Source organism: Nelumbo nucifera, chromosome 4 (assembly GCF_055504915.1).
Source record: "Nelumbo nucifera cultivar China Antique chromosome 4, China Antique-T2T, whole genome shotgun sequence".
Taxonomy (NCBI): Eukaryota; Viridiplantae; Streptophyta; class Magnoliopsida; order Proteales; family Nelumbonaceae; genus Nelumbo; species Nelumbo nucifera.
This window is the reverse complement of record NC_142652.1, coordinates 49,105,638-49,130,816: the sequence shown is the minus strand read 5'-3', so window position 1 is coordinate 49,130,816 and position 25,179 is coordinate 49,105,638. Positions and strand designations below refer to the sequence as shown.

At 36.9% G+C, this 25,179-nt stretch overlaps 1 protein-coding gene and 1 non-coding gene across 2 annotated transcripts in view; both read left to right on the top strand.

Moving 5' to 3' along the window:
- The first annotated feature begins 6,944 nt into the window (after nucleotides 1–6,944).
- Nucleotides 6,945–25,179, top strand: part of LOC104611771 (protein S-acyltransferase 8-like) — a 37,553-nt gene continuing 19,318 nt past the window's right edge. The window contains exons 1-2 of the mRNA XM_010278969.3: nucleotides 6,945–7,474; nucleotides 20,748–20,933. Of these exons, the coding sequence (XP_010277271.1) occupies nucleotides 7,436–7,474; nucleotides 20,748–20,933 (225 nt within the window). The 5' untranslated portion in view covers nucleotides 6,945–7,435. The remainder of the gene's footprint in view (nucleotides 7,475–20,747; nucleotides 20,934–25,179) is intronic.
- On the top strand, nucleotides 19,132–19,203 carry TRNAP-UGG (transfer RNA proline (anticodon UGG)). Its single transcript has one exon. It is a non-coding gene; the product is annotated as a tRNA-Pro (tRNA).

Here is a 25,179-nt window from a genome sequence, read left to right as displayed (position 1 = left end):
TTTATTTTTATATGATTTTTTCTTTTTATTATCAAGGGAAAATTCTTGATTAGTACCCTATACTTTGGGCCTAGTGCCACTTTGGTCCCCGAAATTTAAAACGCGACAATTCAGTACCCAAACTTTCAAAATGTGTCAACCCAGTACCAATCGTTAACTAATCCGTTAACCAGCTATTAAGTGACACTTGAAAAGACACAAATGTCCTTTGAGTGTCATCTAATTTTCTTTATCAACCATCCACATGTTGATAGGGAATGAGAAGTCTCAAATCCTTTCCTCTTCTATTCAAGAAATTTGGGGTTACGTCTCAATGGGCATTCTAGTGACCCAAATTTTCTTGAACAGAAGGGGCAAGGATTTGGGACTGTTCATTTTTAATCAACATTTGGATGCTTGATAAAGAGAATTAGATGACACTCAAAGGGTATTTGTGTTTTTTCAAATGGCACATAACGGCTAGTTAACAGGTTGGTTAATGGCAGGTGCTAAATTGGCACGTTTTGAAAGTTTAGGTACTAAATTGTCACATTTTAAAGTTCAGGGACCAAAGTGGCACTAGACCTAAAGTATAGGGTATTAATCTAGAATTTTCCCTATTATTAATCAGATGCATATTGCAAAATCTAGACATGATTTTAAGTATCGTTATAGGTCTACCTACTTGGCTAAATTCTTCTTTTTATAACATTTTATTTTTTGGTGTTTTTCTATTCATTTATCAAAGAAATGTAAGATTTTAATAGAGGAAATTGAATGAGGTGAAAAGTAGTAGTTCAATTTACAATTTAAACATCACAATTAAATAGGGACTAAGATAAAAAATGAGTATTTTAGTCAAAAGAAAGTTCCACAATCTAATTTATATTTTTAATAATAGTGTAAATATATAATTATAGATGTGTTCAATTTTTTTATATTTCTATGTAAAAATAATTTTGATATGTCACACTTACTTTTTGTTTAATATGATAACTAATTAATATTATGCATGTGCTTGAATGTTTTTTGCAACATTTATGTATTTTTTCATTTTTGTATTTTTTATATTTTATTAGTTCTTATTATTTATTTATGACATTAAATGTTAACACATTTGACCCAAAATTTGAACTATTGATCTTTAATTGCCAAATAGTAAAATAATTTTATTTTTGGCCGGTTCTAAAGTATGTATATCTTTTTCATTATCAATAAAAATAATTCTTGGTTTTTACACTTATTTTTTAATTTGATTAATAAAATATCATTAATGTGTCTAATCTTTTTTTTACATTTTTGTAATTTGTTATATTTATTTCTATTTTAAAAATTCTTTTACCTAAGTATGATTGTATAGATTTATCCATTTGATTTGGATGGTTGAATTGCTTAGACACCACTTGGATAAAGAATGGTTTTATTTTTGAGTCAGTTTTAAAATTTATGGATTCATATTGTTAAAAATATTGATATAACTTAAATAACTTATTGGTGAAAAATAACTTAAATATAAGATTTAAAAAGAGAAAATGAGAGTTAATACCTTTAAGTATAAGACTTAATGAAAGGGGATTAAATGGGGTGGAAAGTAATAATTGAAGTTACATTTTCAACCCTTACAATTACAAATGTAATGAATAGACAATTATTGCATTTTAATAGCCATCAAAGAAATAGAGGGTAATTTTAGTCCAAAAAAATTCCACTCTACATCCACACTTTTATATATAATATAGATATAGATCTTTTTTTTTTATTTATCAAAAAAAATGTAACATTTAAATAGAGGGATTTGAATGAGGTGAAAAGTAGTAGTTCAATTGACAGTTTAAGCCTTACAATGGACTAAATTAAAAAATGAGTATTTTAGTCAATGTTTTAAAAATCGGAGCAGACTAGACGACCGAACCATTTGGCTCAGGAAATGGTCAAGTCATCAGTTTCGTTTTGGCCTTAAACCACTATTTTACAAAAAACCATTGAAATGGTTAGGGAACTACTGATTCGAACGGTTTAACCGTTAAAATGTTCGACACAGTTAACAACTCTCGAGTTGCATTCAAACTAATTCTAAATTTTTATTTATTTTAAAATAAAAATTAGAAAGTAAAAAAATGGTAAAAGAAATTTTCATATCTCAAAATCTTGTTCGATTATTCCTAATAGCCAAAATTAGTTATGGTTTGTAGTTATTACATTTTGATTTTGAGTTTTCTTATTTCTATGATTCTTTTTAAGTTGTAACAACAAAAAAAAATTGCAACTCCAATGAAGAAATTGAAAAATTAATACAAGAGATGAGAGATTAAACATTGATCTTATATTAAAATCCGAAATACTTCAATGAATCAAATGATCTAGGATTTGAGAGAGATTTAAAGATATTAAGAAGAGGGCAAGTGGTGTTGTAGCCACAATGATAATGAACAAGGAGATAGCCGTCGCTGCCGATTCCTTCTTCTTCTTCTTAGGACAAAAAGTTCTGCAACAATGCTCGATGAACATGGTGACAACCACCTCCAACGATGCTTCCTTCTCTTCTTCTTCTTCTTCTTCTTCTCTTTCTTTTTTCTCACTTCTGAACTTTAACTAGGAGCTTCCTTCTTAAGGGTGATCATTTTAGCTCGTCTCGGCCTGAAAATTCTAGGCTTGGGACAGGGTTTTGTTCAAGCCCGACCCGACCTGTATATATTTAAACATACACATTGTGTATAATGTGTATATATATGTACACATTACTTTACATTATTTTATATATTTTATATATAAATATTATAATGTAACATGTATAATTTATATTATATAATATTTAATATTATATAATGTATAAAATAAGTTTATATGCATGTTATATGTCATTTAATATAAAATATTATATATATGTAACGTTTTATATATGAAAGACATAGGTCCGACTCTGCTCAAGCCCATATATACCTAGGCTAGGGCTTTTGTTTCAGGCTCATGCCTAAGCTATAGCCCTTATCATAAGTGTAAACTTGGCCCAACTCGGCCCGACCCATGATCACTCCTACTTATTATCAAAGTCTCATACTCCCCTCTCATAATAATGTATATATATGTGGTGGAGTTTAACCTAATCATAACCTAATGGTCAAAATAAAAAGTTACATTATATTTTACATTTTACTGGTTTGACCCACTCAAATTGGATTATTGAACTATTGACTCAAAACAAAAGCCAAAGTGGTTCTGTTTTTGAATCAATTTTTAAAACCTTGATTTTAGTCAAAAGAAAGTTTCACAATCTTATTTATATTTTTAATAGTAGTGTATATATAAGATTATAGATGTGTTAAAAAATTTCTATAATTTTTTTAGTGTTTTTGTGTATAAAAATAATTCTAATATGGCACACTTATGTTTAAAATGTTAAATACATGATATTATACATGTGCCTAATTTTTTTTTTCAAAATTTATGTATTTTTATATTTTATTAATTTTTATTATTTATTTATGACATTAAAGGTTAACACATTTAACCCAAAAGTTGAACTATATATTATTAATTTTTATATTTCATTTTTGGTCGGTTCTAAATTATGTATTTCATTTTCATTATCAATAAAAATAATTCTTGTTTATTACACTTATTTTTTTTAATTGATTAATAAAATATTATTAATGTTTATATTTTTTCTACATTTTTGTAATTTTCTATATTTATTTCTATTTTAAAAATTTTATTACCTAACTATGACTTTATAGGTTGACCAATTTGATTCAGATGGTTGAATTTCTTAGCCACCACTTGAATAAAGAATGATTTTGTTTTTGAGTCTGTTTTAAAATATATGGGTTTATATTGTTAAAATATTGACATAGATCTAATTAGTAGCATTTATTAGTGAAAAATAACTTAAAATATAGGGATTAATAAGAGAAAAATGGATTTAATATCTTAAGTATAAGACTCAATGAAAGGGAATTAAATGAGGTGGAAAGTAATAATTGAACTTACATTTTTAACCCTTACAATTAGAGATGGATTAAATACACAAATATGGTTATTATAGTAGCCATTAAAGCTGACACTAAAATTATAATAAAATGACTTTTATACCCTTTCTCAAACAAAGAAATAAAGAGTAATTTTAATCCAAAAAAAATTCACACTACATTCACGCTTTTATATATAGTATAGATGTGTGAGGCTCTAAGGGAGTTGGGAATTTGGAAAGTTGTTTTGTTGTATTGAAACACCCTATACATACGAGTATACCATTGGGTTGGGTATTTGAAACATTGGTGACCCGTTCATCTAAGGGAGATTGTAGAGTAGTAACTTTGGAAGTCTTCTTCATTTTTATTTTGTTTTTTTTTTCTTTGGTGATAGGAGAGGGGAACTTTGGAAGTCTATTCAAGATTATTAAGGGCCTGTTTGGTTTGCTGGAATAGAGGTTTGGAATTGGAATGGGTCATTTTGATTCCAACTATTTGGTTGGGTGGAATTGGATTCCCATTCCCATTCCTTCTGGAACGACAATCCCCCATTTGAAGGAATGACCAATCCCTCCCCCTCCCTTATGAATGAAATCCCATTCCAGCCAATTCTAATTTCCATTCCTATTCTTGTCTGAACCAAACAGACTATAAAAGTAGATCATTCTAATTCTGACTATGAACTAAACTGACCCTAAGTACTTCAAAACAATGCCTCCTTACTCTTTCTTTTGTCACGTCAAAACCCATTTGTTGATTACCCCAAGTACTTAAAAACAATGCCTCCTTACTCTTTCTTTTGTCACGTCAAAACCCATTTTTTTGATGACCCTAAGTACTTCAAAACAATGCCTCCTTATTCTTTGTTTGTTTGTTTTTTTTTTTAATTTTGTCACGTCAAAACCCCTTTATTTGATGACTCTCATTTGTAGGCAAAATTTGTATTTAAAAAGAATGTATGTATTTGTACGACATGTTTTTAATTGAATTATTATAGTCAATTATGATTTCCAAAAAAAAAAATATTATAGTCAATTGACACAGATGGAGCTGAACCATAATTGTCAAGTGAACTTTGAGTGGTTACAGTGTAACCAGGAGGGCATCAACCAATTAATGCCAAAATCCCAATGCAGCTTGGGTTAATGGGTTCTATGTAGATTTCTTTTGTTAGTGGGGTTCTGTGTAATTTACTAAAAATAAGAAAAAAGAATGCCCTGCCAATTGAAGCATAGACTATAAAACAAACCACAAAGTAGTGGTTTTGGTAAAAAAAAAAAAAAAGTAAACAGTAGCTGTTTGATAACAGCTAAATAGCTGAATTGAATGACTTACTATTATAGATAAAATACTTATATAATAAAATATTATGAGGGTCTGTATAATTCAGCCATTTCAAGTGCTATAAAAGGAGATGTTCAGTTTCTAAAACAATGACTGCATGTGCACAGAGACACTGTTCCCATCTCCCAAGCAAGGAGCTGCACATGCTCATGATAATAAACTCCAAGAAAATCATCAAATGGAAGAAGAATTAAATATAGAATCTTAAAAGCATCCAATTTGTATTATAATCCCAATCTTGGGAAATGGGATATGCTTCTAAAACTTCCAAGGATGGAGATTTCTTTTATGGGAATACAGTTAGACTCTGATGACACAAATTGGATGATCCTATTAAGATTCTATATTTAATCTATAACAAGACAAACACAAACCAATGATTCTGAAAACTTGCATAACTTGTTCTAATATATATATAAAAATGTCAATGCAACCCCACGTCCATATTAATTTATTTTGAGTCCAATAGTTCCCTTGCAAGAAAGCAAAATGATAACAGACTGTTTGGCATTAAAGTTTTGTTTTTAAATAGACTATGATTCATTCATCTCATAAAAAATTCTTAGTTCATTGGCTTGCACTACTTTCTGAGCTCATTTGATTGCAAAAAGGGTGGAAGCTCTGAGAAACATCTTTTTTGGGATTTTAGATTTTTGTAGAACTTGTTTTGCCAAATCCAGGCTGACATGTGATTCAACGTTGTCAAATCCGGACCGGATAGAAGTCGGAAAGCTCAACCAGCCCGGTTAGACCATTCAGCCCGTGAAATCATCATACAATCAATGTTCGGGAAGGAGTTTGGTTTGGATCACCTGCAAACTAAATACATTCCAACACCCCACCAACATGATCTGACACATTTCATACATGACAAGTCTCACTTTTATGGTGGGTCCCACTCTCATGGTGAGATGTGCGGCGTCAGATCTTATTGGTAGGCTGTTGAAACGCGTTTTATTGGCAGGAGATCCCAACTCCTTGGAAAGTTCAAGTGTCACCGGTTCAACCATCCAGCCCAGTCTGAATCTGATGGTCTGACCAGCCTGAATGATCGGTCCGCTTGTTAATTTTGAGAGTGATGGTTCTATTCTGACTTTTATAAAATTTTCAATCCCTCTCTTTGAATGGGGATCAAGAGGTCGGCTTAATCATTTGACTCATGACCAGTCAACTTTGGCTCCAATTCTGGGTTTCTATTTTTCAAATTGTAGTTGAGATGACATCAGCACCTCACATCCACAATTCTGGGTTTCAAACTGTGGGGTGCCTCACAGACTCATCTACCGTGTATTGAGAACATCTCCCGTCAATAATAACTTAAGAGATGTTTTCAATACATGGTAGGAACAGATACGGTCTCATAGTCATACACCTATGGTCTAATCTAACCCTTTAAATTGCTACCAACATTATGGGATACAAATCAAATGGTCCAGTTTGGATCCGGTCCGACCAAATCCAACCCGATGAATAATAGCACCCATAGATCCATATCAGTAGGATTTTCAGACTGTGGAACAGACTTCCAAAAGGGGAAAAGAATTAAAAGAAAGGCCCATTGAGAAGAGAGCTACAGCTGAAACCCAACACCTTTTGCAGAAGTGTTTTGAAAGGAAGAAAAACTGAAAAGAATGGAGTCGTCCCAACTCCCATGCCTTCAAGGGTAAAATGGTCATTTGGTTTAATTAATGGAGAACAGAGATGAGATGGGAGAAGCGGAAGGAGTGTTTTTTTTTTTTTTTTTTTTTTTTTTTTCTTTTTTTGCTTTTTCTTCCAGCCTATATCCCCGGATTATATCTTTTTTTGTTCGATAATTACATCCCCGGATGATCAGCTAAAATTTTTCTGTAGCTTTCCACAAACGAAACTGCAGTTGGATCGGAAAAGAGGAAGAGAAGGAAAATAATTTCCCCTTCTTTTTCCTCTAGGCTGTATCTCGCATTTAAAGGAACCCGAAAAACCATAGTAAAACCCAACAAACCACCAATCAATCGAGCGTATTGGTTTTTGTTGAACTCCAACCGCGTTTCTTTTTCTTTTTTTTCCCCCTTCTTTTTTCCTTTCGCAAATTTCGATGTGGAGAAGTGAACAACCAGAAGTTCCAAATATTCGATTCTCTTCCGGTGTAGTCACAGGGATTTCTCATGGCAAAGCGAGTGTACGAAGTTTGGAAAGGAAGCAATGTAAGTGTCTTTTCAAATTTTCTTTGTTTTTAGTGTTGTTCTTGTTTGATTTTGTCTCTTGGGTATGTACGGATCGAAGTGGGAAATGGTGGGTTTTGATTGTTTTCGTGGTATTTGAATTGGGTTTTGTTGGATTTAGGGGTTTTGCTGGATTTCAGTACTTGGATAGGTTTTTATTTCCGCTCCTTTTGTTGAAGAGTAGGTTGTTTTGTTTGTCTGAAGGGCTTCTTTGTTTATTACTTGAATTGGGTCTTAGTTAAGCGACCTTGCATGTTTAATATTTGGCTTTGTTCCGGAGGAGGATGTCAGTTGTTTGTGTTTGACATTGGCTTTAAATGGTTTTCTTGAAGAGGGACTTTTGATGTACATGAAATGTTACCCTAGAGGTCTACAGTAAAATTACTGGAAGAAAACGAGATTGGTGAACATACTGTTAAGCTCTTTCCATGGAATCACTGCTTGGCTATGCTGGAATAACTTGGGGGTGGGTGGGTGAGTCTGAACATATTGTTTTTCAAGAAAATAAGTCTGGAGTCTTAGGGTTAGTAGCAATATAGGGGCTTTTTTTTTGGGCTAAGTTTTTAAGAGTGGCACTGGGACAGGCTAATAGTTTTTGGAATCCTCAATTTATTTCAAAGTTGATGTAGGTTCTGGCAGTAGTCTTTATTGTGTAAGCATAGTCTGCAAGAACATTTTATTTTCTTCTATTTTGCAATGCTATTTGCTTGGTTTTTCCTCGATGTTCTGACAAACTGAGCAATGCTCGAGTGCAGTAGTAGGGAGGGTGGAAGAGTGCATAGCGTTTCTTCATTGTCCACCATTTTGGAGTTTATTCTACGTTCAATAGAGTTGTAGTTTTTTTTTTTTTTTTAATTCTGGTTTATTTCATGTACCTATCCTGGATTTTGATTTCAGCTATCAGGGTGTCAAACTGTTTCTGATATATTATTCTGGAAAGTTAATTAGTGGGTAGAAAACCATGCTTAGTGAATAGGGACCTAGATATGATCGGCTTCCTCGGTTTCAGTGGTTTACTGCATGTAAGGACTAAGAAGAATTATAGTCTGTGAAAGGTTTCAAATGAGTAAAAAATTATGACATATTATAGAGGTGGTGCCTGAACACAGTGGTTCCTTTAGTAGTAAAGGTGATTTACTTAATTATTTTTAAAAGTATCATTATTGCTTTTATTTGCAATAGGGACTAGGGAGGTGAGATGAGTTGCATTATCTCTAGTAAACGAATTTGATATAGATACAAAGTATTGGTAGGACTGGAAGTACCAATTGGTGTTTCTTTCCAGATTTGAATTACTTTGCTTTCAATGCCATGGAATGCTTTGAGAAAAGGAAATTGCAGTTGCCTGGAGACATGCACTGAAGTAAAGGAGGTCTCTGTTTCATTTTAAGTAGTTGTCAGACTTTAAAGTGGTTATTGCCTCTTTGTGAATGGCCTTGTTTCTACTTGATGGCACTATTTGGCTGCATTTAGTTGTTGGAGTAGGTTAAGGTTTCATTTTGTTTTAAATGCTTGTTGTATCACAAATGGTAAGAAAAATATGGCACTTAGTTTCAGCATTTTCTATTTCTTCTTCTTTGGAGTAATTCTAATATGCCAGATCAACCTATAAGTACTTTGAGTTGGTTGTTGAGATCTTTCCTGTTAAAACTAAGTTTCTTGATTTTAGAGAAAATTTCAGTTTTCTTTTCTTGGAAACCATTTAAAAGATATTCCAAAAAGACACCTAAATGATTATCTTTTTTTTTTTTTGATCGATAAATGATTATCTTTTTTGGTAGAAAAGATAATTCATTAAGAACTAAGAAAAACATACAAAGCAACAAGACACAACCCAGACAAGACTGACACAACCAAACTGACCCAGACTCAATACCACCAAGCACTTGACTACTATTATCGAGAACCAACACATGAGCCAACCAAAAAGGAGGCCAACTAAGCACCTCACCTGATTCACTAAAACCTTTCTTAGCAGCAATATGGGCTACACTGTTGCCACCATGATGGACAAACTTAAATTTAAGATCCAAACTATTACTAAAAGAGAGGATGTTGTGGATAACAAACCAAACATCAAAGGACATCCCAGCTTTTGATTTAACAAAAAAGCAACAACAGACAGGTTATTACATTCTACATCAATATTTAAACAACCCAACTTAGATGCAAAAAAGACACCTTTCTTGACAGCAAAAACCTCAGCTTGTACAGGTGAAGAAGCTTGACACTTTCCAAACTTTGCACCAACGAAAATTTTCAAATCATGTGCAACCACACTAAAACTACTATAGGTGGGTCTGATCCGCATAGATGGGCCAACATCTCTATTGGCCACTGGGCATGAGCCAGTCTCGAGGTTTCTTTGAGCTTCGTCCTTTTTCTTTTGATCAATAACAGAAACTTTATTTTGAAGGATAGAAAAGAGAAGAGAAACAAATACAGAAGCCAAGGGGAGAGGTAAGCTCTCTCAATCCTCCCCAAAAGAAAAGCAAAAAATTACAAGGAAGGCCAAAAAGATGAACCCTTCCCACCCCCTGTTTGGCTAATGCATCAGCAAAGGAATTAGCACTCCTTTTAACCAACTGCAGTCTCACTTCCATACCCCGGGTCAACCACTTAAATTTCTTTCTTTCCTTCACAAATTCCCACAGCCCATTATCCTTTTTTTCTAACTATCCAATTTCTAGCTTAGAACTACCTTCAATAACCAATTTGTGAATATTTAACTCTTTTGCACTTTTTGCACCTTCCAAGACAGCCAGGACTTTAGCTTTGAGAGAATCTCCTACACCAATTGATTCTGAGAATAATGCGATAAGTTTTCCTTCCTCATTCCTAAAGAATCCTCCAATGCCTAAAGGACTAGGGTTGCCTTCACTACTCCCCTCAAAGTTTAGCTTTGTAAACCCACCAGCTGGTGGAGACCAAATGGGATTGATTACAGCTTTATATGGGGTTGATTTAGCCATTTCTTCCCAGTTATTAAGCAAGGCTCCTGTGGATATATCCTCAAAGATTTTCAAAGATTTCACCCACTGAACCACCCTAGTAGTGATGAATTCAACAATAGTACTTCTACTCTCCTTGTCAAGGAAAGTCCTTTGATTCCTTTCTTCCCAAACTGTCCAGCAAATAGCAGCTCTAGTGCATCTCATAGAACTTTCCCCATCTTCTTTATCCCACTAATCTGTGGAAGAATCAAATAGGCTTTGTATATCTGGTGGAGGAGTCCACCTAGAACCAAACAAAGAGAGAAACCAATCCCAAATAGATATAACAAAATGGTAGGAGATTTAATAAGCGGTAGCAAGTGTCACCACTAGTCTTACAAAGTATGCACCAGTTGGGCGACAAGCACTGCGAAAATCTTTTTCTTTGAAGTAGGTCACAAGTTTTAATCTTCCTCAAAATGACTTCCCAACAAAAGGCCCCAATTCTTGGTGGAACTGGTTTACCCCACACTTCCTTAATAGGAAAAGGAAACCCAAGATTGTCAGAAGGTTGAACCAAGGATCTAAAAGGGGGCACAAGAAAAGGAACCAAAGGGTGGTACAGTCCTTCTAGACATGGAGGCTCTACACTGGTTTAAGGGATTTGTGGACAGCTTAATCTTTGCACTGAAGACACCAGGTTGGAGGAGTGAAATGGTCAAAGGCGAAAAGAAATTCATGTTTGAAAACAAAAGTAATAAGAATCGCTGTTTCATTGCACTAACAGAGTTTGGAAAAGGAAAGACAGAAATGATTTGCTTACCGGAGGGAAGAGCAAGACAGGAGTGGTTGATGCTAGCTGCAATGCTAGAAGAGATTACATTAAAGGAAAGGAATAAAAGCCAGTGAGAACAGAAATAAAAACAAACTTTGGAGCAAAAGAGAAAACTGAAAACAGGTACAAAGGTTGGAGACTCAGATCCTAAATTGGAAGATACAGAGACAAGCAACAAAAAAAGAGAGAATGCATCAATGATTGTTCTGGTGTCCAGCTCAAAATTAACGTGGCAAGGAAAGAGAACTGATTGGGGGAAGAGGAAGGTGGTGAAAGCAAAAACTGAAGTAAAAGATTGGAAGAGGATACTAGAAGCAATTATAGAGAAGACTCACTTTGAGTTGCTCCTCACACAAATATGGTGATTATTAAGCTTTTTGGACTGCCATTTAACCTCTGGCAGGAACAGATTCTTCACAAAATAGTAGTACTTTGGGGTGGAGTCTTGGAAGCCCATTTTCTGCAAGATCTCCGAGTAGCTAATATCAAGTTTGTGGGGGTGAAACCAGAAAAAAATCCCTCAAATAGTGGAAATCTTCATTGAAGATTGATGGAGGACAATTTAGGTGGCATCAGTGATTGAAGCGAAATTCTAGTCTTCAGGGATGAAGGAAGAAGAAGATGACTTGGGCGTTTGGATGCCATGTGGAAGGAGTTGGGTGGACCGCCCACAAGGTCAACATGAGAATAAAGTCCTAGAAACTTAAGGATCGGATGGAATTTGTAGAATGAGCTTCTTTCCATTAAAAGCTGATTTTGCAAATGTTTTTGAATTCAATCCAACAGCCCAGAAGATGACCTATGCACGGGTGTTAAGATCAAGTTCTAATCTTGGAGGTTCACGTGGAGCACAAGATTTAAGTGAAACTTTGGGAAACCGCCAAGTAATTGAATTAAATCAGTGGAGCCCAAGGCGTGGTCAGGTTTTGATGAACTCAGCGAGATACAATGTTCCAACTCGCCAGGATGGGGATCATGTTATCTACTTTCTCAATTCTCACAGCGAGTTGAGACATTCAGTGTATTATGCGAGCAACAAAACAAAGAATAGTAAAGGGCCTTTGAATCTGGACGATAGATTGGATCTATCATTGTCCCAAGCCGAGGTGCTTGTTAGAACTATAGCAAGTGTGTGCTCGGGGTCGTCTCTACAGTGGGTTTCAAGGCCTGAGGTAGCTCAAACAGCTCTGGTTGGAGCAGTAATGGAATGTCCTAATCCTAGGTATGCCAGAAGCTATACAGATGATAATGATGAGGTGGATGTTGGCTAGGTGCATTGTGATCAGTTTGATGATGAAGAGTCAGGTTTGGAGGTTGAGTCTTTGGTTGGTAGAGTGGGAGAGGAGGAAGTTGAGGACGAGGAACAAATTAACATTCTAGACACAGGATGGCTGTTTGCTGATATTGAGGAAGAGATGAAGATCTTCTCTTCAGGTCCAATGACAAATGGTGGAGTTGTAGACACAATGGAGTACAAAGAGGCTGGTGGTGTGGAAAGCCTAAATCTCAACAAGGGAACACTAGAACCAAATTCTAATGCAAGGCAGGGTGTCCATAGGGATGTAGTAGAGGTTTACTTGAGGCCAAGCAAGGGGAATCCGGTGGAAGTGGTCAGAGGTCTTATGCATCTTCAGTTAGCTCCCGAGCAGCAGCCCCATGTGGGGTGAATGGCGAGATCCAAATGCTTGCTCATGGAGAGGCTCCAAGTGTACTTATTCTGGTTGTTTCTTGCCCCCCAATTGTGTCAGGTATAGTTGTCAATTCAGTTTTGGACACTAATGTCTTTTCTATGCTTGAACCTTGTCCTCCAAGTCCACAGGAAGCCATTAAGCCGCAAGCTAAGGATAAGATTGATGGGGTTGGGGAGGGTGAAGTTAGGACCAGAAAGCCGCAAAGGATAAGATAGTGCATTATGTGCAGTACAAGCTTTATGCCCATAATTTAGGCTAGCATTGCTACCTAACCCTCAACTCAATTCCTAATACAACTCAATCATCCAACTCAGTAATGATTCCTAACTCCTAAGTACATTTGAGCTCTGCTAGTCGCCTAAGTAGCTAGTCCATCAGCCATATAGTTGCTTGATCTTTGAATCCGGCTGAATGTTGCTCCCTGTTCTCTAAGAAGGTGCTTGGTTCTCTCATTATGTGCCTATACTTTAAGCCAACCCACAATAATCCTTGAATCCCCCCTACTACTAGTGGTTTCAAATATTGATCCCTTCCTATTTTTAATCCTTGAAGGGTTGCCGGTAATTCTGCTTTTACCGTGTCTCCAACACCAATAGGTCTTGAGAATGAGGCTTCTGTTGTGCCATTGTGGTGTCTAAAAACTCCCCATCTTTTAATTAATGAAACCTCTTGTTGCTGATCCAAAAAAAAAAAAAAAGAAAATAAAAACAATTCTAGAGTGCCTACTGCCTAGGGTTACCATAGTGGTATCCATCAAAGTTGAGTTTAATGTGACCTCTAGTTGGGGGGGGGCATGGTTGATGAATTGGCGCAAGGGGTGATGTAGAGGAATAGGCAATTTTTGTCACTCTTTAATCAAATTATCCATAAAGGGCTTAATAATGGGCAAGGTTTTAACCTAATGGACAAGCTTTATTTTGATATTCTCGACTAAAACCTTTCTAGGTGAAACCTTCTTCTTGAAGATTCTTGTATTTCTCTCTTCCTAAACTGTCCAAAGCATGGCATCCCTAGTTTTTCTCCACAAAATCTTCTTTCTTTTGGAGGGGAGAAGGAGATTTGAAATAAGCATCTCAAATACCTTGGCAGATCCTACTTCTATCCAAAGAGAGAACAAAAATGTTCCCAAATGCTTGGGATAAAATTGCAGGAAGTTAGTTAGTGGTGTATGGTTTCACTAGTTGTCATATGCATTAAGGAAACATGGGGAGATAAACACTAGTTGGGTCTCCTCCTTTGAAGAATTTCTCACATATTGATTCTTAAATGATAACCTCCCAACAAAATGCCCTAACCTTAAGTGGGATTGGCTTACACCAAATTGCTTTCATTGGAAAAGTACCACCTGGAGAGGAAGAAGAGAGGACTTTGAAAAAAGAGGCACACAAGTATGAAGCAGATGGATCAAGAACCCAAACTCTCCTATGAGGGGAGAAAGGATCAAGGAAAATTCCCTCAAGAAAGGAAATTATGTTTTGTGCAATAGATAGTTCAGAATTCCTCAAACCTCTTCTCAGCCCTACATTCGAGTAAGATGATATGGAGACACAATGAGCAATAGATTTATTCTTAAAAGTGGAGATGGAATAGATGGAAGGGTATTTATCTCTTAAAGGCATATCCCCCCACTGTAAATCTTCCTAGAATCTTATTTTGTTTCTAATGAGGCCTATAACGAATGAAGGGCAAGAAAGTTATAAAGACCATGAATGGATTTCTAGGGGGAGGATAGGGTCATATTGGGAGCAATACCCACGTCCCAACCATTCTTATCAGAGCCATAAGTGCTATTAATCGATTTATACCAAAATAAATCAGTGTCCAGCAGATACCTCCACAACATTTCCCTAAAAAAGTGCAATTCCTCTTCAACAAGCCTCTCTCACCAAGTCCTCTTCCTTTTTCCTTTTATATGCTGATCCCAATTGATGAGGTGAGTTATTTTATAATCACCTGGCTGCCATTTCTAAATTCTGACCTCTTACCACTTTAACCGGTACTTTAAAACAGAAAGATAATACACCAATAATCTAGAAAGAGTGGATTTTATTAGAGTTATCCTCCCCCTCAAAGAAATATAGTTCCTCTTCCATGTGGCTTGCTTCTTAGAGAATCTATCAGATATCAGATTCTAGAAATTATGAGACCTAGGATTTCCTCCCTAATGGTAGCCCCAACTAAGTTAAAGGCCATGATGAATTGATGATACTATGCACCCAAAAGCATTAGCATACTTCTTTTCTATCGCCCTGCTCAGATTAATACTAATGGAATTGCTTTTACCCAAGCTTATTTTCAGATTTGAAAACCTGTCCAGCACTTGTGTAAAAAGCTTTAGGTCAGAGTGCCTATTCCCTCGTGTCTGCACATAAAATGATAATGCCATCTGCAAATTGCAGATGAGAGAGAGACCACTACTTCATCCCTTCCTACCTCAATCCTTTCAGTAAACCCCAATGGTTCTCTCTTACGATTAACTGACTCAACACATCAACGACAAGAGTAAAAAGGAATGGGGAAGGGGGTCCCCTTGTTGAAGACCCCTCTTGGCTGGGAGCCTAGGAAAACAATCTTTTGCCAACCCATTAATTAGGATTGAGTAGTGATCTATCCATCATATTGCATGCTTTTTCCATATCCAGTTTGCATAACCATCCCTTCTTCCCTCTTCTTCTAGCGTCCTGAGCAACTTATTGGAAATAAGGATTTGATCTCTAATCTGTCTATCCTGAACAATCACTGCTCGGAAGTGTGAAATAATGGAAGGACCAACTTAATCCTAAGGAAATCAACTTTAGCAATGATCATTTATAGTCAACCAGCAAACTAACAGGCTTGAAATCTCTGGGGTAAGAAAAAGCCAGATGTTGGTGTCAGTGAACCCTTTCCCTTGTTTTCCTACTCTAGAACCAACTAAGGAATACTACTAAAACTCTAACTAGGAAGTAGGAATAGGAGAAATCCTAGGTTTTAGAACTGAGACCTGTTTTTTTGGATCAGCAAAAGGAGATTTTATTAAGGAGATTATAAGGATACATCAAGGTGGAAAAACTCCACCCTGAGCAAACAAAAATTACAATTTTGCCCAAAACAATTGATGCCTAAAAGCCCCTTATTTAGCTAGAGTATCCACCATCCCATTAGCAGTTCTCCTCACCCATTTAAAATTGACAGTTAGCTTTAGGACTGAGACTTTGATTTAGGACTCAAACAAAATTCCTAATTGACATAGGATTAAGACTATGAGAAATCCTATGTAGACATAGGACTATGACTCTGACCTATTAACATAACTTTTTGACTTGCTAACATAGGATTGAGTACTTCTTTCATTCTTCCTTTGTGTTTTTCTTCTATCTATTCTTACCACTTTTTTTCTCTTTAATTCATTAATTCTTAGATTAATTTCTGATTATTTCTGTTACAAGACAAGTCTCACTCACCTTAACCCTTACCTCTTGTAGTCTTTAAAAGTCTTGGCAGTAACACTCTCTTCTTGAGGGTGTAGCTTTCTTATTGGACATTCCCAAAGTTCTAAGGTCACTTCCAGCTACCCAACATGTGAAATATGTTAGTGACTTTAGTAGCCCCACCCATGACATACCAAAGTAACTGGTCATGACTCTATAACCCTGAAAAATCCCCAGGTCTAAGGACGAAAAAGTCTCTGCACTTGAGTGATTCATGCTACCAACAATTAAAGAAATCCACATGCCACATGATAATATGGACTCTCACCCCAGTGGTCAAGATATCACTACACCATCTTATGGTAACCGTTCATGTTCTGACCATAGACTAGGCTCATCTTAGTTGGGATGCTTTAGGTCTATGAGGATTTTTTTTTTTAATCAATAACAAGTCTATGAGGAATTGGGTCATTCAGAAGTTCCATTTACCACCCAATGACTTAACTTTCCAGTCACACGTAAGCATTACTTCATATAAAGGCTTCAGATATCAAAGTCTATTTTTATTGAATGAAAAACAAGTACAATGATAATCTAGCTTTAAATGAGCACAAGGAAATCATGTTTCCAATTGAAGAAGGTGTTGGGGGTGTTTTAAGGGATGAGAATGGGATTATAATTGCCTTGTTCTCAGGCCCAATTGAAGAGGGTAACTCTCCTAGAGCTGAGATTTTGGTGGCTCTAGAAGGTGTTCAGATCAGAGAGCCAAGGACTTAAAGTTGAGGAAGTTGATCATCGAAGGAGACTCCAAGTTGGTGGTAGAATGGCTGAAAGGAGATAAAAATGGTTTGTGGCTGTACAGCAATGAGAAGAAGAAATTCCAATGGCTGACAAAAGACATGGAAGTTAAAGTAGTTTGGGTTAAGAGATGTGCTAACTTCCTTGCAGATGGGCTTGCAAAGCAAGGGGTGAATAGGGAGAACTTGTTTTGGGCTCACATGTAACTTTTTCTGTTTTTTTCTTGCTTCAGGGATATAAGAGAGGTTATCTCCTCCCTTTGTACACTTTTTTATTAATTAATGAATCCTTTGTTATTGATAAAAAAAAATCATGTTTCCAATGAATGGAGGAATTACAAAGATATTTAGAAATAGATAGATCTCGGCAACAAGACTTTCTATATCCACTTCTCTTTCAAGAGTATATTTATGTATTTGCTCACGATCATAGTTTAAATAGATCAGTTTTTTATGAACCCGCGGAAAATTTAGGTTATGACAATAAATCCAGTTCACTAATTGTGAAACGGGTCATTACTCGAATGTATCAACGGAATCATTTGATTTTTTTGGCTAATGATTCGATGGGCTTGCAAAGCAAGGGGTGAATAGGGAGAACTTGTTTTGGGCTCACATGTAACTTTTTCTGTTTTTTTCTTGCTTCAGGGATATAAGAGAGGTTATCTCCTCCCTTTGTACACTTTTTTATTAATTAATGAATCCTTTGTTATTGATAAAAAAAAATCATGTTTCCAACATACAGTTTTTGATAAATTAATTCGAGCCCAACAACACTTTAAAGCTCTTTAGAATTTCTATAAGATTTAACGTGTCATCTGCATATTCTAGAAAAGAGATCAATGGTCCATTAGGGATGCTGAGCAATCCACCAATCAAGCCCATCTCAATTCCTTTATTTTTTTAATGAGTTAACCACATGTATTCATTCAATCATAAAAGAAGAAAACACTGAGGTTTTCACGAGGTTAAAAGGTGGTCTATTCGGAATGGGACCTAACAAGCTCGTCAAAAAACCCAAAGGCATAGTAAAAAAATGACAACAAAATTGCACTAAAAAAACTGAGAAAGATGCTTGAATTTGCATTTTGGGTTTGGGTATTTGTTGGGCATTGGGCTGGTTTGATGTTCTGGTTTCTTTTGTCCTTTTGTCTTGTATTGTATTGTTATGGGCCATTTAAAACGTGGAGGCATGATGCGAGGCATTCCACTACCTAGAGGCGTGAGGCGTAGTTCAGAATGTAAGAGGCGTAAGCCTCCCGAACACAAGGAGGCTTAAGAGGGGGGGGGGGATGAGGAGGAAGAAGAGGAAGAAAAATCTCATTTTTCTTTATTTTTAATAAAAATCTTTTATATTAAGAAAAATGATGATGCATGGCACTAGTTGAAAGGGGGGGTCTTGTCAAAGCGGAGGCGAGCAAGCAAAGTGAAGCAAGACCCCCCTAGCACAAAAGAACCAAATTGGGGCTGCATTGAAAAGGGGGGCTGTGGGGGGTCTTTTCCCTTATCTTCCCTTCCCTTTCCTTTTTTTTCTTTCTTTTTCTCCTTTTTTTTTCTTCTCTTTCTTTTCCTTTCCTTTCCCTTCCTTTCCTTTTTTTTTTTTTCCCTGTCTTTTTACATGAGGTGTGCATGAGGTGTATGCCTCTAGCACGCCTCATGAAAAGAACATATGAAGCGTACGCCTCAGAGGTGTCAATGCCTCTAGCATATGCCTCGGGGCGTTTTGGGGGCACCTCGCCTGGAGGCATGCCTCCCATGCCTTTTAAAACACTATGGGTAAGGGGCTTTCGTTAGTCAGGACTTATTTTAGTTTGATTCTGGATTTTGTTGATCTGGGTTTGTTTTTGTCTCATCAGGGTTCTGTTTGGGTTGGGCTTTCTTTTGAGTGATTGCTTATCACCTTCCTTGTATCTTCTTTTTGTTTCAATAAATTATTTTCTTTTACCTTCAAAAAAATGTCCAATGCGCCAGATGGGCATTTGGTCTAGTGGTATGATTCTCGCTTTGGGTGCGAGAGGTCCCGAGTTCGATTCTCGGAATGCCCCTCTTTTATTCCCCCCCTGCTTTGTAAATCTCCCCTTGTTCCCCCTCTTTTTCTTAATAAATTCTGGTTAAATTTTCTAAAAAAAAAGTCCAATGGAAAAGGAGGGATAAATACAACCAAGGCCAGCTAACCAGCTGACAAAAATAAAAAATATAAAAAAGTGTATGAAAATTCAGAACCTGGCCCTGGAACACCCCAATAATACCCTTGACTTGCTGCCCCTTAGCTAAATTGTCAACAATGGTATTAGCCAATCTGTGAACTCATTTGAATGAGCAATTCAATCTGTTCCCTAAAATTTTAGCCTCCTCAACCAAACATCTGAACTTCCAAGGTGGATCCTCAATTCCTTTCTTCCTGTGTTTTAAAAGGCGTGGGAGGCGTACACCTGGAGGCACTCCCAAAACGCCCTGAGGCGTATGCCAGAGGCACTGACACCTCAGAGGTGTACGCCTCAGGTGTAAGAGGCGTACACCTCTTGCACTTTTTTCATGAGGCGTGCTAGAGGCGTACGCCTCATGCACATCTGATATAAAAAGACAGAAAAAAAAAGGGAAAAGAAAAAAAAAAGGAAAGGAAAGGAAAGGAAAAGAAAGGGAAGGGAAAGAAAAAGAAAAAGAAGAAAAAAAAAAGAGAAAAGGAAAGGAAAGGGAAGAGAAGAAAAGATAAGGAGAAAGAAAGTGGTTTGCCCCTTGCCCCTTCGGCTGGGGGGCTTTGCCTCTGCTTCGACATGACCCCCCCTTTGAACTAATGTTATGCATCTTTATTCTTCTTAACATAAAAGATTTTTATTAAAAATAAAGAAAAAATGAGATCCTCCCTTCCTCTTCATCCTCCTCCTAACCCCCCTCCTCTTAAGGAGGCTTATGCCTCTTGCATTGTGAACTACGCCTCACGCTTCTAGGTAGTGGAACGCCTTGCATCACGCCTCCGCATTTTAAAACATTGCTTTCTTCAGCATCACACTTGTGATCTTCACTGCCAAAACAAAGAGTAGAGGGAATATAATATCCAATCTATGGTGTAATCAGGGATCACACTTTTGGCATATGGGGCCTATGAAATTTCATTAGAGAGACATGGTCTTAGTGTGTAGATTGAACCTCTTATTTTGTGGGATCTTGATCTGCTAATTTGGCAACCAATAGCCATCCAGACGGGGTGATTCAACAAGTTTCTGTGGTCCTTTTGCTGGGCTAGAAGTTAGATTTTGTATATCTTGCACAAGGTGGGGTATTTCTTTCTTTTGGGATTGGATGTCCTTTTTTTATCTGCTTTCTGGGCTGTGGTGTTTACACTGACCTTTAACTAATCTACATGAATTTCTTTGTTACTAATCAGGACAAAAAAGAAAAGGGATCAGTAGTTTGTATGAAGTACCGTGCTAAAAATTTTGGATGCATGATCCATGATCTCTTACATGTTTCCAGAAATCTCCTTGTTGATTGTGCTTCAATTTTTATGCACTTTACTGAAGCTAAGTTTCTAAGCAGTATATTTTATGCTCTCCTGCATCTAATTTCCTTTTTTGTCTGTTTTCTGCAGAAATTCTTATTTGGTGGGAGGCTAATATTTGGACCAGATGCAAGATCAGTTATTGTCACTGTTTTGCTTATTGTTGTTCCTATCACCATCTTCTGCACACTTGTTGCAAGGCATCTGCGCCATGAATTTCCAGCATATAATGCAGGATATGCAATTCTGGTGGTAGCAATTGTGTTCACCATCTATGTTAGTTCTTCTGACACCTTGGTCCCATTTGATAGCATTCTGGATTCTAGATTCTTCAAACAATTTTTTTTGACAAGTGTAGATTCTTCAAACAATTTTAGAATCAAATCCTGAAAATTGGATTATAGAATTTAGAATTTTGTTTGGATAACTATAGCTGGGTTTTGATTTTGGAATCTAGAATATCGTTATCATGTTTGGCTGATATTATTATTTCTTTTCTTTTCTTTTTTGGTAATTCTATAACCACATTCTAGTGTATAATAGAAGCCTTTACAGTCAATAGCATAGGTTGTGTCCATATATAAAGTCATTTGCAAGACCTTATGAATGCAAATACATAATAAAAAAATTTTGAAATTAAAATTACCATTCAAGCTATACATTCTAGGAAGAAGAATTAAAGGAGAAGAATTTTGATTCCATGTTTAGACAGTCGAAATGGTTGATACAAAGTCTGAGGCTACATTTTCTTAGGAGTGCAACTGCTGCTCATTTTCTTGAGTACTCTTTGAATTTAGTTATTATCACTTAAATATTTAAGAGATCCCTATCACATTGTCTTTTAATTGGCAATGGTTCCACCATAAATGACATCCATTTCTGCATCAAATGGGAATGGTTTTATGGCTTATTATGAATCATTTATTTTTTCTGGGTCTAAATAGTTTCAAATCTCAACATTTGAAATTCAAAGGCCATAATGCCTCAACAGCATCCTGGTCATGGACTAGTATCTCTTAAACCATTCTCATTGTAGTAACCAGAATAAGAAAGAGTGGCTGTGGGCTTTATATCACCAACTTATTTTATATACTTTTTATCAATCATATTTTATTTTAGCTACTTGTTTAAGCATCCAAAAGGAGCCCAATTGATCTATTAGAAACAATTGCTTGTAATTATTAGGAACATTACATTGGTGGGATGTTTAAAGAACTTTAGTTGCTAAATTGACTTTACGCCCTAGGAAAGTTGTGTTGTAACTCGACAGTAATATAATCTTCATGTCATGCTTTAGTAGTGCATTGGAATGGCATGTTAAGAAGAATTTCACTTAACATTTTTTTTTTATCAATAACAGAATGTTTTATTAGATTATAAAAAATGTGAAACTTTGAGTACAAGAGAGGGGAGGTAAAATATCTTAACTCCCCACAACGGAGAACAAGAAGGAAAGCTAAAAAGTGGCCCAAAACAAAGAATCCTTAAGCACCCCTTGCTTGGCTAACCCATCAGCCATGGAATTAGCACTTCTCTTCACCCAGCTGTACTTCACCTCAATATCCCTACTCAGCCATTTAAATTTTTTCTTTTCATTTCTGTAGCTCCACAAACCATTGCTGTCTTCCTTCAACCACCTAATTACCGCCTCCGAGTCCCCTTCAATGATCAAGCACCGAATGTTTAATTCTCTTGCTCTTTTGATTCCTTCCAAAGCTGCTAAAATCTCTGCCCTAAGAGAGTCACCCTCACCAATAGGGCCAGAGAACATAGCAAAAATAATCCCAGCCTCATTTTTGAAAACTCCCCCAATCCCAGAAGGCCTAGGATTCCTTAAACTACAACCATCAAAATTTAGTTTCATGAATCCTGAAGGAGGGGGGACCAAGAAGGTCTAGAGGCCCTTTTGCACTGAGCCGAGGTAGCAACTTCTTTCCACTTTCTCAAAAGATCAGCCATGGAGAACTCTGAGAAAAGCTCCAAAGATTTCAGCCAATGATTGACCCTTAAGTGTATCGATTCAGTTAAATTCTCCATAGATCTTTCCTTGTCTAAAAAAAGTCTAGAGTTCCTCTCTTCCCATACGGACCAGCACACAGCTGCTCTAATGCTTCTCCACATGATCTTCCCTCTTTTCTTAGGCCATCTAGAGAACGAGGGAGAGAACAAGCTTTGCAAACTCACGGGGGGATTCCAAGTGCATCCAAACAAGGATGAAGCCCATTTCCAAATAATCTTAGTAACCGGACAAGTAACCATAAGGTGATAAGCCGTTTCCCCATTAGCTTTACAAAGAACACACCTATTGGGAAGTAAGCAAGAATTAGGTCTCTTTCTTTGAAGCAAGTCGGTTGTGTTTATTCTGTCCAGTAAAGTTTCCTAGCAAAAACTACCAACCCGAGGAGGAATGGGTTTACTCCAAATCTCATTAACAGGGAAGGAAAGGCTAGAGGGAGCAGGAGGATGGACCAAGGTCTCAAAAAACGACACACAAGAGAAGGAACCATTGGAGGATGGGGTCCAAATTCTGGAGTCATCCTTACTCGGGTCCAAGAAAACATTTTCAAGGGTGGCTAGTAGAGATGACAGGCAGCCCAAATCCGTATCCCTTATTGTTCTCCTCAACACTAGATTCCATCCAAAACCGGAATTAGAATCAGAAGGAACTAAGAAAGAAGAAATGGGTTCATTCTTTAGGTCTGACAACGCATATAAGGAGGGAAATTGGTCCATCAGAGATGAGTCCCCAACCTAAGGCTGCTCCTAGAATTTTATGAGATTACCAGAGTTCAGATCATACCTTATCCAAGGGGAGAAAACCGGAAGCAAATCATGAATGGCTTTCCAAGGAGAAACAACTGTAGTCCTTGCCAAGATTCCTGGATCCCAGCGATTGTCTTCTAGCCCATGTATACTAGCCACAATCTTCGTCCAGAGTTTGTCCCTTTCCATTAGAAACCTCCATAACCATTTCCCCAACAATGCCAAGTTTCTTTTCTTGATATTCCTAATCCCAAGCCCTCCTAACTGCTTGCTTCTAATTACCACCTCCCAACTCACCCTATGGTCTTTCTTCTCCTCTCCTGTTTCCCACAAGAAATCCCTCATTAACTTTTCCATTCTACTTGAGACCTTTGTGGGAATGTTAAACACTGACAGAAAGTAAACAGGAAGGTTAGCTAGGGTAGACCTAATTAAAGTGATTCTCCCCCCTAGAGAAAGATAATTTTTCCTCCATGAGGCAAGCCTTTTCTCAAGTCTTTCCAGAACCGGGTTCCTGAAGCTGTCCTTCATGGGATTATCTCCTAAGGGGAGACCCAAATAAGTCAATGGCCAATCCGAAATTGCACACCCTAATAACCCTACATATTCACTTACCTCTCTCTCCTTCAAATTCACTCCCACCAAACAGCTCTTATCAAAGTTCACTTTTAGATTAGACATCTGCTCAAATAATTGTATGGCCAATTTCAGGTTCCCTATCCAATTTATGTCCCCACCTTCACAAAAAAGATCTGTGTCATCTGCGAACTGCAAGTGTGTTAGTGGTACTTGCTCCCTTCCTATTCTCCACCCTTTTACTAAGTTCCTCGCATCAGCTCTATGAATCAGTCTGCCCAAAACATCTACAACCAGAGTGAATAGGAAGGGGGAGAGTGGGTCTCCTTGTCTTGTTCCCTCGAGGCAGGAAAGAAATCCCTTACAGCTCCATTCACCAAGATTGAATAGTGGCAATTCTTAACACAACCCCAAATCCATTTACACCATCTGTTTCCAAACCCAAAACTCCTCATCACCTCCACCAGGAAAGACCAATCAACTAGGTCATAGGCCTTCTCTAAATCTAGTTTGCAGACCACACCCTTCTTCTTGGACTTCTTGAAACTTTCCAAACTCTCATTTGCAATCAAGATTTGATCAGTGATCTGCCTCCCCTTCACAAACGCTCCTTGATTGGGTGCAATAGTAGAAGGAAGAACTTTCTTTATTCTTAGAGACAACACTTTTGCAATTACCTTATACAGACTATGCACCAAACTGATAGGTCTAAAATCCTTAGGGTGTGAAGCCTCTTTCTTCTTCGAGATCAAAGCAATAAAAGTGGACTTTAAGCTCCGATTGATTATTCCCCTCCTATGAAATTCCTCAAAGACCCGCATAATATCCTGCTTCACAATATTCCAGCAATCCTGATAAAAAGCCATTGTGAATCCATCTGGGCCTGGAACTTTTGTCCTATCCATCATAAACACTGCCTCCTTGATCTCCTCTATATCAAAAACCTTCTCGAACCCCTCCCTATCCGCTACACTTAGAGTACGCCAATCCAGCCCTTCCAGTCAAACCCTCACATTTACCGGCCTTCTGAAAATAGATTTAAAATGATTTACAAAGGCCTTTGCTATTTCTGCTTGGTGGGAAATTACTTCACCTTCGACTTCCAATTTTGAAAGAAGTTCTTCCTTCTTCTGCTATTTGCCAAAGAATGGAAAAACCATGTGTTTTTGTCTCCCTCCTTTAA